This window comes from Pezoporus flaviventris, unplaced genomic scaffold, assembly GCF_033815535.1.
Source record: "Pezoporus flaviventris isolate CSIRO_AGI_PZ_B2104156 unplaced genomic scaffold, CSIRO_AGI_Pfla_v1 ptg000057l, whole genome shotgun sequence".
Lineage (NCBI taxonomy): Eukaryota > Metazoa > Chordata > Aves > Psittaciformes > Psittacidae > Pezoporus > Pezoporus flaviventris.
In genome coordinates this window covers 5,881,137-5,894,292 of record NW_026892605.1, presented here as the reverse complement: position 1 = coordinate 5,894,292, position 13,156 = coordinate 5,881,137, and the positions used below count along the sequence as shown (strand labels likewise).

At 43.7% G+C, this 13,156-nt stretch overlaps 1 protein-coding gene across 1 annotated transcript in view; it reads left to right on the top strand.

The window, feature by feature from the left end:
* Nucleotides 1-10,464, top strand: part of C7 (complement C7) — a 28,460-nt gene extending 17,996 nt beyond the window's left edge. Inside the window, exons 17-18 of the mRNA XM_061469480.1 lie at nt 6,910-7,094; nt 9,874-10,464. Coding sequence (XP_061325464.1) covers nt 6,910-7,094; nt 9,874-10,061 — 373 coding nt within the window. The 3' untranslated portion in view covers nt 10,062-10,464. The remainder of the gene's footprint in view (nt 1-6,909; nt 7,095-9,873) is intronic.
* The last annotated feature ends 2,692 nt before the right edge of the window (nt 10,465-13,156 follow it).

Below are 13,156 nucleotides of genomic sequence, written 5' to 3'. Positions count from 1 at the left end.
GTTACCAACCACCTTGTTGTTTTTCATGTGCCTTAGCATGCCTTCCAGGAGAATCTGCTCCAAGATTTTGCCAGGCATGGAGGTGAGTCTGAGTGGTCTGTAAATCCCTCAGTCATCCATTTTCCCCTTCTTGAAAATGGGGGTTATATTTCCCTTTTTCCAGCCACTGGGAACTTCAGCTGACTGCCATGATTTTTCAAATATGATGGCCAGTGCCTTAGGAACTTCATTTGCCAGCTCCTTCAGGACCGGAGGATGGATTTCATCGGGTCCCATGGACTTGTGCACATTCAGGTTCTTAAGATGGTCTCGAACCAGATCCTCTCCTACACTGGGCCTAAGGTCTTCATTCTCACAGTCCCTGTGTCTGCCTTTCGAGACTTGGGTGGTGTGGTCAGAGCACTTGCCAGTGAATACTGAGGCAAAGAAGTCATGAAGATCCTCAGCCTTCTCCAAATCCAGGGTAGCCAGCCTCCTGATAGCTTCTGGAGAGGGCCCATGTTGTCCCTACTCTGTCTTTTATTTGCAGTGTAACTATAGAATCTCTTCCTGTTATCTTTCACATCCCTAGCCAAGTTTAATTCTAACTGGGCCTCAGCTTTCCTAACCTGGTCCCTAGCTTCCCGGATAACATCCCTGTATTCTCCCCAGGCCACCTGTCCTTGCTTCCACCTTTTATAAGCATCTTTTTTCCTCAGCAGCTCCTTATCCATCCAAGGAGGTCTCCTGCCCCTCCTGTCGCACTTCCTTCCAGTTGTGATGCAACACTTCTGAGCTTGTAGCAGGTGATCCTTGAATATCAAGCAACAGTCTTGGGCCCCCCTGCCCCTTAGGGCTATATCCCATGGAACCTTACTCAGCAGGTTCCTGAAGAGGCCAAAGTCTGCTCTCCTGAATTTCAGGGCAATGATCTTTCTGCATGCTCTTCTCACTGCCCTGAGGATCTCAAATTCGACCATCTCATGATCGCTGCAACCAAGGCTGCCCTGGAGCATCACATTTCCAACCACCCCTTCCCTGTTGGTGAGCACGAGGTCAAGCATGGCACCTCTCCTTGTTGGCTCCTCTATTACTTGCAGAAGGAAGTTGTCTTGTACACAATCAAGGAACCTCCTAGACTGCTTGTGCTGGGCAGTACTGTCCCTCCAACAGGTGTCAGGGTGGTTGAAGTCCCCCATGAGGACAAGGGCCTGTGAGGATTACGCTGTTCCTATCTGTCTATAGAGCACTTCTTCCACAGAGTCCTCTTGATCAGGCCGTTTGTAACAGATCGTCTCTGTAAAGTCCCCCATCGCTGTTCTCCCTTTGGCCCTGACCCACAGACTCTTTGTTGACTGCTCACCTGTCCCCAGACAGAGTTCCATACTCTCCAGCCTATCAGTGACATAAATAGCTACTCCCCCTCCCTGCCTGCTGGGCCTGTCTTTTCTAAAGAGCCTGTAACCTTCCATTCCAACACTCCAGTCATAGGAGCCATCCCACCATGTTTCTGTGATACCTTTTATATCATACCCCCATAGACATGCACACATCTCTAATTCCTCTTGTTTATTCCTCGTACTATGGGCATTTGTAGAAAGGCATTTGAACCAAACTCCAAATGAAGCCGAGTCATTGGTTAGAGGGGCTGAAATATCTCTGCATCATTCCAAGCATTTATTACAGGTATTGGCAACTGACTGGGTGTGTTGGGATGGAATGATGCCTCCTCCCCCAACACATCTAGTTTAAAGCTTTCTTGACCAGCCTGGCAAGCCTCCTACCAAAACCAGCTCTGCCAGCCCGCAGTAGACCTGGCCTCTCACATTGAGTCTCATGTTCTAAATACCCAAACCCCTGACTATGGCACTACCATTCTAACCATTTATTAACCTGGCCAATCCTCCTAGCCTTTTCAAGTCCTCCCCTTTATCCTGGAGAATTGATAAAAAGACTGTCTGAGCTCCAGAGCCCCTAACCACCTCTCCCAGGGCTCTGTAGTCCATCTTAATGTTCTGCAGGCTACTGCTGTCTGTATCACTAGCACCGCATGGATCACAAAGTGGGTAATAGTGGGACTCACTAGACCAGGCAGCATTTCTGCAACATCCCTGATCCGTGCCCCTGGTAGGCAACACACCCCCCTTGAGACTGGGTCAGGCTGACAGATGGGTGCCTCTATGCCTGGCAAAGTAGTCCCCTACTACTATGACCCACCACTTTTTCCTGGCAGCACCAGTAGTGATCTTCTTTACCAGTGCATCAGCCAGTTTTTCATGGTGCAAGTGTGTTTCCTTGTTAGCCCCCTGCAGAACCTCAAAGTGGTTCTGAGTGGGGACAACAGATTTAAGAGGAAGCCCCTTGCTTTTAATTGTCCTTTTCCTTCTTTTTTATGTTGTTTTTTTTTGTTACGGTTTCTCAGTTTCCTGGGTTAACGGCCTCCTTCCTTCCTCCATGAGCTACAGGGGACTCTTGAGGCCCCTGCACAGTTTGGGCCAGGAGCAAGCATTCCTGCTTCCTCTCAGCTTCCCTGACATCTCGCAGCCTATTAACAGCATCCCGCAGCTCAGCCCCTGCTGCAGGAGGACCTCCACCAGGGAGCACCGAGTGCAGCCCTGCCCATTGAGCACCCTCTCCTCACCAGACCAGTGCAGGCACTCTCCTCTCTACACCCCGAGCTCTGCCCTGCAGCCTCCCCTCCCATCAGCTCTGTCTGAGTGCCTACGCTGGCCACCGCCGGGGCAGCCAGAGCAGAGCTCCCAGACAGGGCCCTGCTCACACGGCGAGTGCTCACCATCCCGCTCTGGTGGCCCTCGCAAACTGCCTCTACCTGTTTGCCCGCCGTTGCCCCCTGTTCGGTCGCGCTCCCTGGGGCAGGTTTTTACCCACTCAGGGCTGGTGCCGCTCCTCCTGGCTCCGCCCGCTGTGAGTCCCTGCTCGCCTCAGCTGAGCTGCCGGCGCCTGGGCAGGTCCCGTCGAGGACTTGAGGCTCCCTCGGTGTCTCTCGCCTCTCTGAGTTGAGGCTCCTGGAAGCTGAGCTTCCCCCTGCTCCGGTGTTGAAGGTGTCCTCTCTCGAGCTACGCACCTCAGCAATAATATTGGAGTTTCCAATACAAACTCGGTTTGTAAGCACTCTGCTAAGACTATTCTGTCCTTAAACAAACAACTAAATATTTTAAATAATCTGGTCCTACTCTTTTTGTTTCAAAACTCATTAAAGTGAGGAAACAACCCCTCCTCTAGTTCATTGGTGTGATGAGATTAGTTACATAGAAGATGAGAGGAGTTCACAGTGCTAGGGAAAGCCTTGGGCAGAGTCACAATAACCTTGGAAGCTGAATGAATTACATTCAGTTATGCATTCAGGTTTCAGTTATAATTAATCTACTCTTGCCTGTTTCTATTTTTTAATAATTATATTCAGAATGGCAGGAAGATAGATAACAGTCATTTCTGTTAGCTGATGCTGTCTATTTAACTCTGTCTTGAAATAAGACATCTAATAATAGAAGGATAAAACATCAGCTGTCAAAGCAGACCAGTCTGCCAGACTGTAAGGCTGTAGGAATAGGGCATGGAAGCAGATCTTGGTCCTTCCTCAGAGACCAGAAGTAACTTGGCTTGCTTTGCTGTGGCAGTGACTTTCAGCACTAGCCTCTGCTCAGAAGAGTGCTGGAAAGAAGATTTTGTGAGGCAATTTGGGAATCAGAGCCATCATAGATCCTTTCAGTTTCCAAGACACTAGCAACTGAGACTTCCAGGGACAGCACAAGAACCCCAACAGGCTGGTGAGGGGAAATTTGTTGCTCATGATGTAGTGCCTTAGGCTACATCTGTCCTCATCAGTTAGAGAAAGGGAATGATTCTGGGTACCAGAGCTTCTAAACTGCTAAAACAGCCCCTTGTAAAGATTTTGGGCCGACTACTGGATAATTCCCAGGCACAGCACAGGAGTTACTAAGGTCAGGACCATTCCACTCTGATGCAGTCCTCATCTTTTAGGCACAAAGAGAATTTAGCACTCCAGACACCAACTATTCTGTGTAAGTTTACCCTTGTGAAAGGAAGAGGTCAGAGCACAGTTAGTGTGTTAATACAGATTTCTGGTAGCTAAAGACTATATCCACAGTGAAACATAAGATTTGATAATTTTTAAGTATTAGCCCTTCTTTTTTACTTTGTGTAGCACCTATGTCTTCCTAAGAGTTCTTGGCCTGTTTTGTATTAAAACTTAGGGTCTTGAATACAATTTCAGAAGATAAAATGATTTCCAGGATGCTGAATTTTTCACTGTTTAGTTTCACCAAGAGTTGCCTGCCTCTCATTGTAGGTGAAAGAGAGAAAAAGTATTTGCTGAATTATATATGCTATTCCATTTCTCATGATATGTGCTTTAGTAAAAGCTTGTTCTTATCCAAGCCTCCTTTTTCAGGTAAAAGGTACTGAATTTCTCACTTTACACGAAGATTCTTTCTTACCTCTAATCATTTTTCTGGCACTATTGAGATGCTCCCAGCCCTGTAATAGGTGCAAATTTCTCTTATGGGTACAGATTCTCCCTCCTTTTTCTTACTCATCTAAACATGTTGATTTCCACTGGCTTTCTGCCAGCTACCCCAGCTGTAGCAAACACGGGAAGCACTTTCAAGACAGTTTGAGAGATTATACTGCAGCAAGAAATTGGCAACATGGACCATGAGCTCCTGCGTTTAACCTTTGAAGCTGGTTGAATCAGCCTCCTTCCCCTCTTTTGGGTGTTGCTAAGGGGAAAAGCAAAGAGATTAGTGCACTTGTACCTGGCCTTGATCTTTCCAGCTAAATTACGTAGCCTTGTGTACAAGATTTTGACTTTAAGACTCAGGTGCTGAGATTTATTACTCAGGCAAATAAAGAAGGCCTCTGAACAACTTACAGTAAACAACTTAATTACAGAGTAGATGTTTTCACTGGATCAAACTTGTTCTTCCAAACTGAAGGTGATATTTAAAGATGTAGTTTTTCTTATACCTGTCTGTAAGGATAACTTTCACATTACAAATCGGTGCAGTCACGGTCTTTGCAACCAAACGAGTAAACAGTATAATGCAGACAAATGCACAGGCCTTTATCAGATGCTAGGTGCTGCATATTGGCTGGGGTAGAGTTAATTTTCTTCACAGTACCTAGTATGGGGCTATGTTTTGGATCTGTGCTGGAAACAGAGTTGATAATACAGGCATGTATGTTTTAGTTACTGCTGAGCAGTAGTTACACAGTCAAGGCCTTTTCTGCTCCTTACCCCACCTGAGGCTGGGGGTGCACAAGAAGTTGGAAGGGGACACAAACCCCAGTGGAGCCAAGGGATATCCCACACTGTACAATGTCATGCTCAGCATATAAAGAAGAAAGTGGGGGGCATTCAGAATGATGGTGTTTGTCTTCTCAAGTAACCATTACGTGATGGAGCCCTGCTGGCCTGGGGATGACTGAATACCTGCTTGGCTATGGGATGTGTTGAATTAATTCCTTGATTTGCTTTTCTGTAAAGTTAGCTCTTTTGAGTCTTCAGAATCATCTCTCAGAGGACCATCCCCAAAGCTTGGAGCAGGCGCTTTTCCTCAGTGGCCTATTTATAGATCAAAACCACCTTCCTAAGTCCCAGGGAAACAAACCAACCAACAAATAAACAAAACACCTAAACACTTGGCCAACAAATGAGCAAGGTTTGAGTCAGGGCTTTCTTATTAGACTTCCTTCTTCCAAATCTGTCTTCTATGCTTTGACAACCATTTTCAGAGGGAAATATCCTTCCCTTCAGGCAGCCTTCTGAAGCTCATTAAGGCCATTTGCCTGCTCCTTATCAGCCTTTCCTCACCAACAAACACCTGTTTAGTTGAGGTTCACCCTCAGAACTGACCCATTAGACACTTAAAGTTTCTGTGGGAGTGTTTGTGAGCTCAAAAGGAGGAGCTGTGCTGAAAATAAGCCTTTGGGGCTGTATTTCAATGCTCTCCATTCCCTTGGAGCCTGTCTCTCATCTCTCCTACACAGCACCGTACCTGTGGCTGTAATGTCCAGGAGATGCCAGGCATGCCCTGCTCCAGAGAGGCACTTTTTTTGTTCAAATCACACAGATGCCACTGATTGCATTGAGGACAAGTGGAGAAGCTTTGGATTTGACATTAAAGTCCAGAAATAGTGGAATGGCTGTTTCTTCCCCTCCTATACTGAAGCATGAAACACAAATGATGATGACTTCCTTTAACTGTCCCCAAAGCAAACATTGTTTAAGGTTTAGCTTTTGCAGGTGTTAGAACAATATCTGAATGTTAAAAAATATACGAACAAATTCCCTGGATAACTTGAGCAGATTTTTCATAAATTTTTTGTGGAGATGTATGAGGATTTCCAGAAGTATCTTTGGTCTCTGGTGTTGGATCATAACATTTTATTCAGTAAAAGCTGAGGCTTTTAAAGAACAGCAGAGAAAAAGTCTTTAAGTGTATTCTAATGTCTTGCAATTAAGAAACAGTTACAAAATATTTTAATATATGTTCCTCTGTGTGTGTATCATTATATGTAAATGAAATGTTTTCTGTATCTGCTTAGGTGTGTGCATATATAGTATATTACCAAATAAAGGAGAGCTGAACTCTTTTTAACAGAAGTCCTGCTCTCACTGCTACTGAGGTCAATGGCAAATACCAAGTAGTATTCCTGTCCTTTTGAGGAGACAAATCCTGACTCTCCTGACATGTAGCATCCTGTGGAAATGAGTCTGAATTACTCACATGTCTATGTCTCAAGTTTCCTTGCTGCACTCTTAGGATATACTTCAGTGAACAGGGAAATTTGAAGTGGATCCTAAATATTTTCCACTCCCTCAGGTCTTTTCAAGGCGTACCAAGATAAAGCACATGTAAATAGCTCAATCCCTGCTTCTGTTTCCAGTCCTTCTCTGGACACCTGTGCTACAGATCAAAGAACCAAGAGAAACACACATTTAACTGTTTGCAAGATGCATGCCTTGGAGTGCATGGGCAGAAAATATTCTCTTACTGATGAAGAAAACTGCAAAGTACCTCAGGCAGCTGAGATATCGTGTGGATTGTGCCGTCCATGGGAAAAATGTGATGGTAAGAGATTCTTTGCAATTATAAGCAAAAAATGTTTATATGATCAAAACAAAATCTTTTTCCCCAATTACAGATTAGCTGTAGGTCTATCCAAGCTAGATATCTCCAGTTCTTCCTAGAAGCATCAGCATGGCTAAGCTGGTTCAAACCATCAGCTCAATGTTTGGTGCCCAATCATGGCAGGAAGCTCCAACCATGGAAAAGAAAAGCCTGCAGGATATTGTAACAAAATGCACTATCTACACAAAAAGCTTATTCTTAGTCCCTGTAAGCAAGTTACCTTGTTGATACTCTGGAATTCTGAGGTGCAACCCTTATCCACCTCTTTATTCACTGTATCCACTGGTTTTGAATTCCTTAACACAGCAATTGTGGGAGTCCTGACTGCCACAGGAATCCTCTCCTGAAGCTGAGTAGTCCCCTCAGCAGTATCTTATGACAAAGAATTGAATGTCTTATTCTACACTAGCTAGGACAGCTACTTTTGTTAGTACTTCACTGCCTATCTCCAGTTTCTCATATCATGATCAAAGGTGAATATCTCTTCCCTCAGAGGAAATAGTCCTAGCCTTTTGCAATCTGTCTGCTGTGGAAGTTTTCAGATTCCCTGATCTAATTTCCCTGAGTGTCCTACACTACATTGCATTTAATGGAGGGTTGCCTGAAATGGGAAGATAAAGAAGTAAATAAGGTTTTTAGAAGTGCCCAGATAAAGCAGCTATTGTCGTATTTTGAAAATAAAATGATTACTTGACAGGGAGTTCACCTATTTTGTGTAACAGGGTTGAACAGAGAAAAATAATAAATAAAAAGTTTATAAAACTGGCTGGAGCTTCAGCAGAGACAAAAAAAAAAAAAAACAACAAAAAACCACAAACCAAAAAAGTACAATACCAGAACAAAGACATAGTTATGAAAAAGAAATCTCAGATAGGACCTTCTTCTTATCTGATTATTTATCTGTTGTCCCTGGTACAATTACACACATTTATTTGTAGTACTAGATCTTTTGATCTTAGTGAAACTGCCTGTATGTAAATAAAGATACCACTTGTAAGTGTTGGAATGATCAGTTTGTCGCAGTCCAAAGACAGATCACTCATCTTACATGGTCTCCGAACTCTGGAACAGTAGCTACATGAACCAGTTCAAGCAGTAACATCAAAGAATGCTTTGAGAGCAATATCTCAGGAACCTTGAGCAAGCTTTTCCCGTAAGAACAATCAGCCCCTTGAAGCAGATGGAGCCCCAGCAGTGCACCCCTTGTTTCCACTTCTAGTTTTTCCACTGAACCTGAATATCAGCTAATATTGCTTCTGGTTAGGAAAAGAAATATGGCAATCATAGAATTGTTTGTGTTGCAAGGGACCTGTAAAGGATTCCAATCCCCTGCACTGAGCAGTGACAGGTTGCTCAGAGCTCTGTCCAACCTGATCTTGAATATTTTCAGGGATGGAGCATCTCTGGGCAACCTGCTTTTTTGGCATCCTGCTCCAGTGTTTCACCACCCTCATCATAAAAAAATTCTTCCTTATATCTAGTTTAAATCTAACTTCTTTTGGTTTTACACCATTACCCCTTGTGCTATTGCTTCAGACCCTGCTAAAAAGTCTGTCCCTCTCTTTCTTAAAAGCCCCCTTTAAGTACTGAAAGGCCACAATACATTATTTCTGGAGCTTTCTCTTCTTCAGTCTGAACAACCCCAACTCTCTCAGCTTACTGGTCCTCTAGTATGGCTTCTTGGTTTCTATTCCTTTAATCACAGAATTATAGAATCATAAAACCATATAATAATTTGGGTTGCGAGTGACCTTGAAAAGCCATCTGGTCCACTACCTCCATGCAATGAGCAGGGACATAGAATCATAGAATCATAGAATAGTTAGGGTTGGAAAGGACCTTATGATCATCTGGTTCCAATCCCCCTGCCATGGGCAGGGACACCTCACACTAAATCATGTCACCCAAGGCTCTCTCCAGCTTGGCCTTGAGCACCGCCAGGGATGGAGCATTCACAGCTTCCTTGGGCAACCCATTCCAGTGCGTCACCTTACAGTAAAGACTTCCTCCTTATATCCAATCTAAACTTCCCCTATTTTGTTTTAACCCGTTACCCCTTGTCCTATCACTGCAGTCCCTAACAAAGGGACTGATCCCTCCGACCCAGGTGTAGGACCTTGCACTTGACATGGTTAAACTTCATAAGGTTGGCATCAGCCCACCTCACAAGCATGTCAAGGTCCTTCTGGATGGCATTCCCATCTTCAATTAGATCACATTTCTCAGAGCCTTGCCCAGTCTGACCTTGAATGTTTCCATAGAAGAGGAATCTGCCACCTTCCTGGGAAACCTGTTCTAGAGTTTCTCCACACTCAACATAAAAAGCATATCTAGTCTGAACCAAATTGATTTTAGTTTAAAACCATTACCCCTTGTCCTATCACTACAGGTCATACTAAAAGGTCTGTTCTTTCTTATGTCTTTCTTGTAAGTATTTCTTTAAGTATTAAAAGGCCACAATAAGGTCTCCCCTGAGCTTTTTCTTCTCCAAACTGAACAGCCCCAACTCTCTCAGCAGGACCTCAGAAGGGAAGTACTCAAGCTCTCTGATCATCTCTGTGGCCCTCCTCTGGACCCACTCCAACAGGGCCATGTCTTGTGCTTTCTTGTACCCTCCAGAAAATTGCTGTTAATCCTGCAGTTTTGCTGTGAATATTTTAGTCTGCTTTTTGTTGAGTCGGCTGCCATCCTGAGTATTTTCCTATGTGCTTTTACTTAGCACAATCCAACAGCTGTGTTTGTGACAAAGATGGGCCATGCGAGGAGGGAGGCATCCAGATCTGTGCTGAAGTGGGTGGCTCTGCTGCCCATCAGACCATGACCGAGTGTGAGGCTGGGAAGCTCAGATGCCAGGGGAAGACTGTCACCCTTGTCAGCGTAAGGCCCTGCGAGGTACAAAGCAAATAAGATATGTTATGGTTCATTTTGCTTGTTGCCATGGGATATGTCAAAATGTGTCAACTCATGGGCAGGACATACTTTAAACTTTGCTCTATCAAATGTAAGCTCTACTGTGCAGTCCTCTGCAGCTGATGAGAGTGTGCATTGCTTCTGGTGGGCTCTGAATCAGGGCCCAAGGCTTTTCATTAGGCAGAGCTGCACTTGCCACTACTGCTCATGACAGGGGTCTTCCTTAGGCCCCAGACTGAGCACTGCAAGCTTAGTTCACGTTTCCATCATAACTAAAAAATATTGCTGAAGTGCGACTGCCAAAGTGGCATTTATAGTGATGGGTTACAGTGTCTAACATTGTAAATGCACTTTTATTAAAGTCACACAAACGTATGCATGCATGGAGTAGATTTAGATTTTTTTTTAAAAAAAAGGAATAAGCTATACAGAATAAGACGTATGATTCTTCTCTTTTAATAAAGTATCTTCTTCCTCTGTGTCTTATTCAGCAGAGCAAACAGTATGAACAGTATTGAACCTGTTATTGAGCCTGAAGCTCTTAAAGGTGAACACAATGTGCGTTAATAGTAAAGCCAGCTTTAAGTAATGAGAAAACTTCTTTGCATGCAGTTTCTTGTACACTGGACTATTGAACCATGTAATGAAAATTATCATTTTACGTTGTCATCTATATCATCTTGAGCTACATTTGTAAGCTCAGGTAGCTCAGTTGCATTTATGCTTGCGCCAAAACCAGTTTGCTTACAGACCATTGCACACAGAAGCCTTCCACCACACAAAACTTTCTCAAAGGCAGCTATCAGGGAAAGTGTATCTTCACAGAAACAGAGACACTCCACATGCAGTCCTCCTGGAGGTACCTTTGGACAATCTCCTACAACTGTTCCTACAGCCCCTTCCTTAGACACTAGACAGCTAGGCATGCTGCCTAGAGTAGTCAGACAGTGACATCTTTGCTCACATATGGTGTACCCTGCAAGTCTGTTCAGGTGCCAGTCCTATCTCTTCTGACTATTTTCAGATGCAAACAAGGGCAAAGGGCTGGATAGCCAGTAGGTGATCAAGGAAGTGCAGTACTATCAGCAGGAAGCCTGTGTGCTTTTTAAGTGACAGATTTTATTTCTCACTATCAGTAAATACCTACCAGATAAATCATCTCTCTTGGTTATCATGTTTGTACCTGTAGCTTCCTCACATAATCTCTGTGCTGAGCTGGAACAGCTTTGCTTTCCGTGTTGCTGGCAATGAGGATTAAGACAGAGCAGGAGCTGCATGCTTTGCCTTGAGATTCCTTCTCCCTGGGCAAGCTATATTGGAGATGGTTGACACCACACTAATAGAAAAGATCTCATAAACCTTATGCCACCTGGAACTTAACAACAATTTTTTGGGTTTTGAGCAAAATCATGAATATTTGTGAATATCTTATAGATGAAAACAAGTAGAATAAAAGCCAAATTAATTTGATCAGTTTTCTCTGTATTATTTGCTCAGGAGTATCATGTTTGGAGAGCAGACAGATGTTTGCACCTTGGTTACTACGAATTTTTTTTTCACAATTTCTAGCCTTTTTCCTGGGGCAACTGGCACAACGTGATTGGACCATGATCCCACTGGGTATCAGTACCTTCTGTATCTGCTAGAGGCAAGAGAGAATCACCTGGAAATTTCCTGATAGATAACACATAAAAATAGTGACTTGGTGACATGTCTTCAAACAAAGGGAAATGCAAAAATCCAGCACAAGCCTTTAAGAAATGTTGAGAATTCCTGCTTAAGAAACAGCTCAAAAACCAGTAAGGTTGCCTGATAATCATCTTGAAACATCAGCAGGAACAGATCTCTGCATCCATAAAATAAATTAGTCAGAGATAAGAGAGACAAAATATTAATGAAGGCTGCATTTCAAATACTTCAGTCCCTGAATTCTCTATTCATCTGACCCATCAGAATTTTCACAGGGATCCATATTTTATCCTTTTTCTTTATAATTACTCACTGTGACATTTCATGACACGGACTCAAGTTGATGCAGAGACTCAAATCTTCATTTATTACCACCAAGCCCTTTTTATCCCCTTGTTCGGTACTTTCCCAACTTTCCATACATACAGTGTTCAATCTCATTGGCCCCTGTAGTCCAAACACAATGCTGCAGACCCTCTCACAACTCCCACATTCTCTGGCCTCCAACTGAGATTCCTTCCACAGATACATCCTGGCCCATCCCCCCAAGGCTTGCTCTTTGACCTTCCCTGTCATTCAACACCCCAACTTATCACTCCAGGGCTTGTCAAGCACCAAGGCCTCAGAGCTCATTCCCAAACTGTTCTTCATGCAAATCTTATCACCTTCACTCCCCACAACTCACTCCATCTCTCTTTTGTGTATTAACTATCAACACCTGCTTAACAGCTAGATTAATAAGAAACTGTATAAGCTAGTAAAAACTAACAAAACAAACTCTCTTAATACAATTTTTTCAATCGTGCTCCTAGCCTAGCAAATAAACAGTTAAAGAAGAGTTAACATTCTGCACTAAGAATTGGTTTCAAACTATATAATGAAAGTACAGATACATATCCATTTTTACAGATCTTAACAAATCGATTTCTTGCTGCTGTGTTGTTATACCCTCCAGCCATCCAATGTGTCCACAGGATTGGAGGCTGCCATTGCTTCCAATAGCAGTCTGAAAGGACTCATACATGTGGCAACCAACAGGAACAGGGTGTCTTGTCCTGTCACGTTGGCTACAGATGTTCTCTTTCGGCTGGGCGGGAAACCACGGTAGGGTCAGTCCTCTTGTGATGAAGAGACAGAAGACAAGGCAGGACGAGCCCATTGTGCAGGGACCCAACAAGGTTCTTTATCTGTGGAAACACAAGCATGCCCTTGTCCTCAGGTTATTAAAGGAAACAGGCCTTCCCATTCATGAGTTTCAAGATTACGTACTTTAACATGAGCTTTCCCCTGTTCAAAATTCTTAGAACCCCCCAAATGGAGATGTATAGGAGGTCCATCCTCTGTCCAGCGATTTAAAAATTCAAAGCATAAAAACTTTCATTTTACGTTCTTGTGCGGTTAAC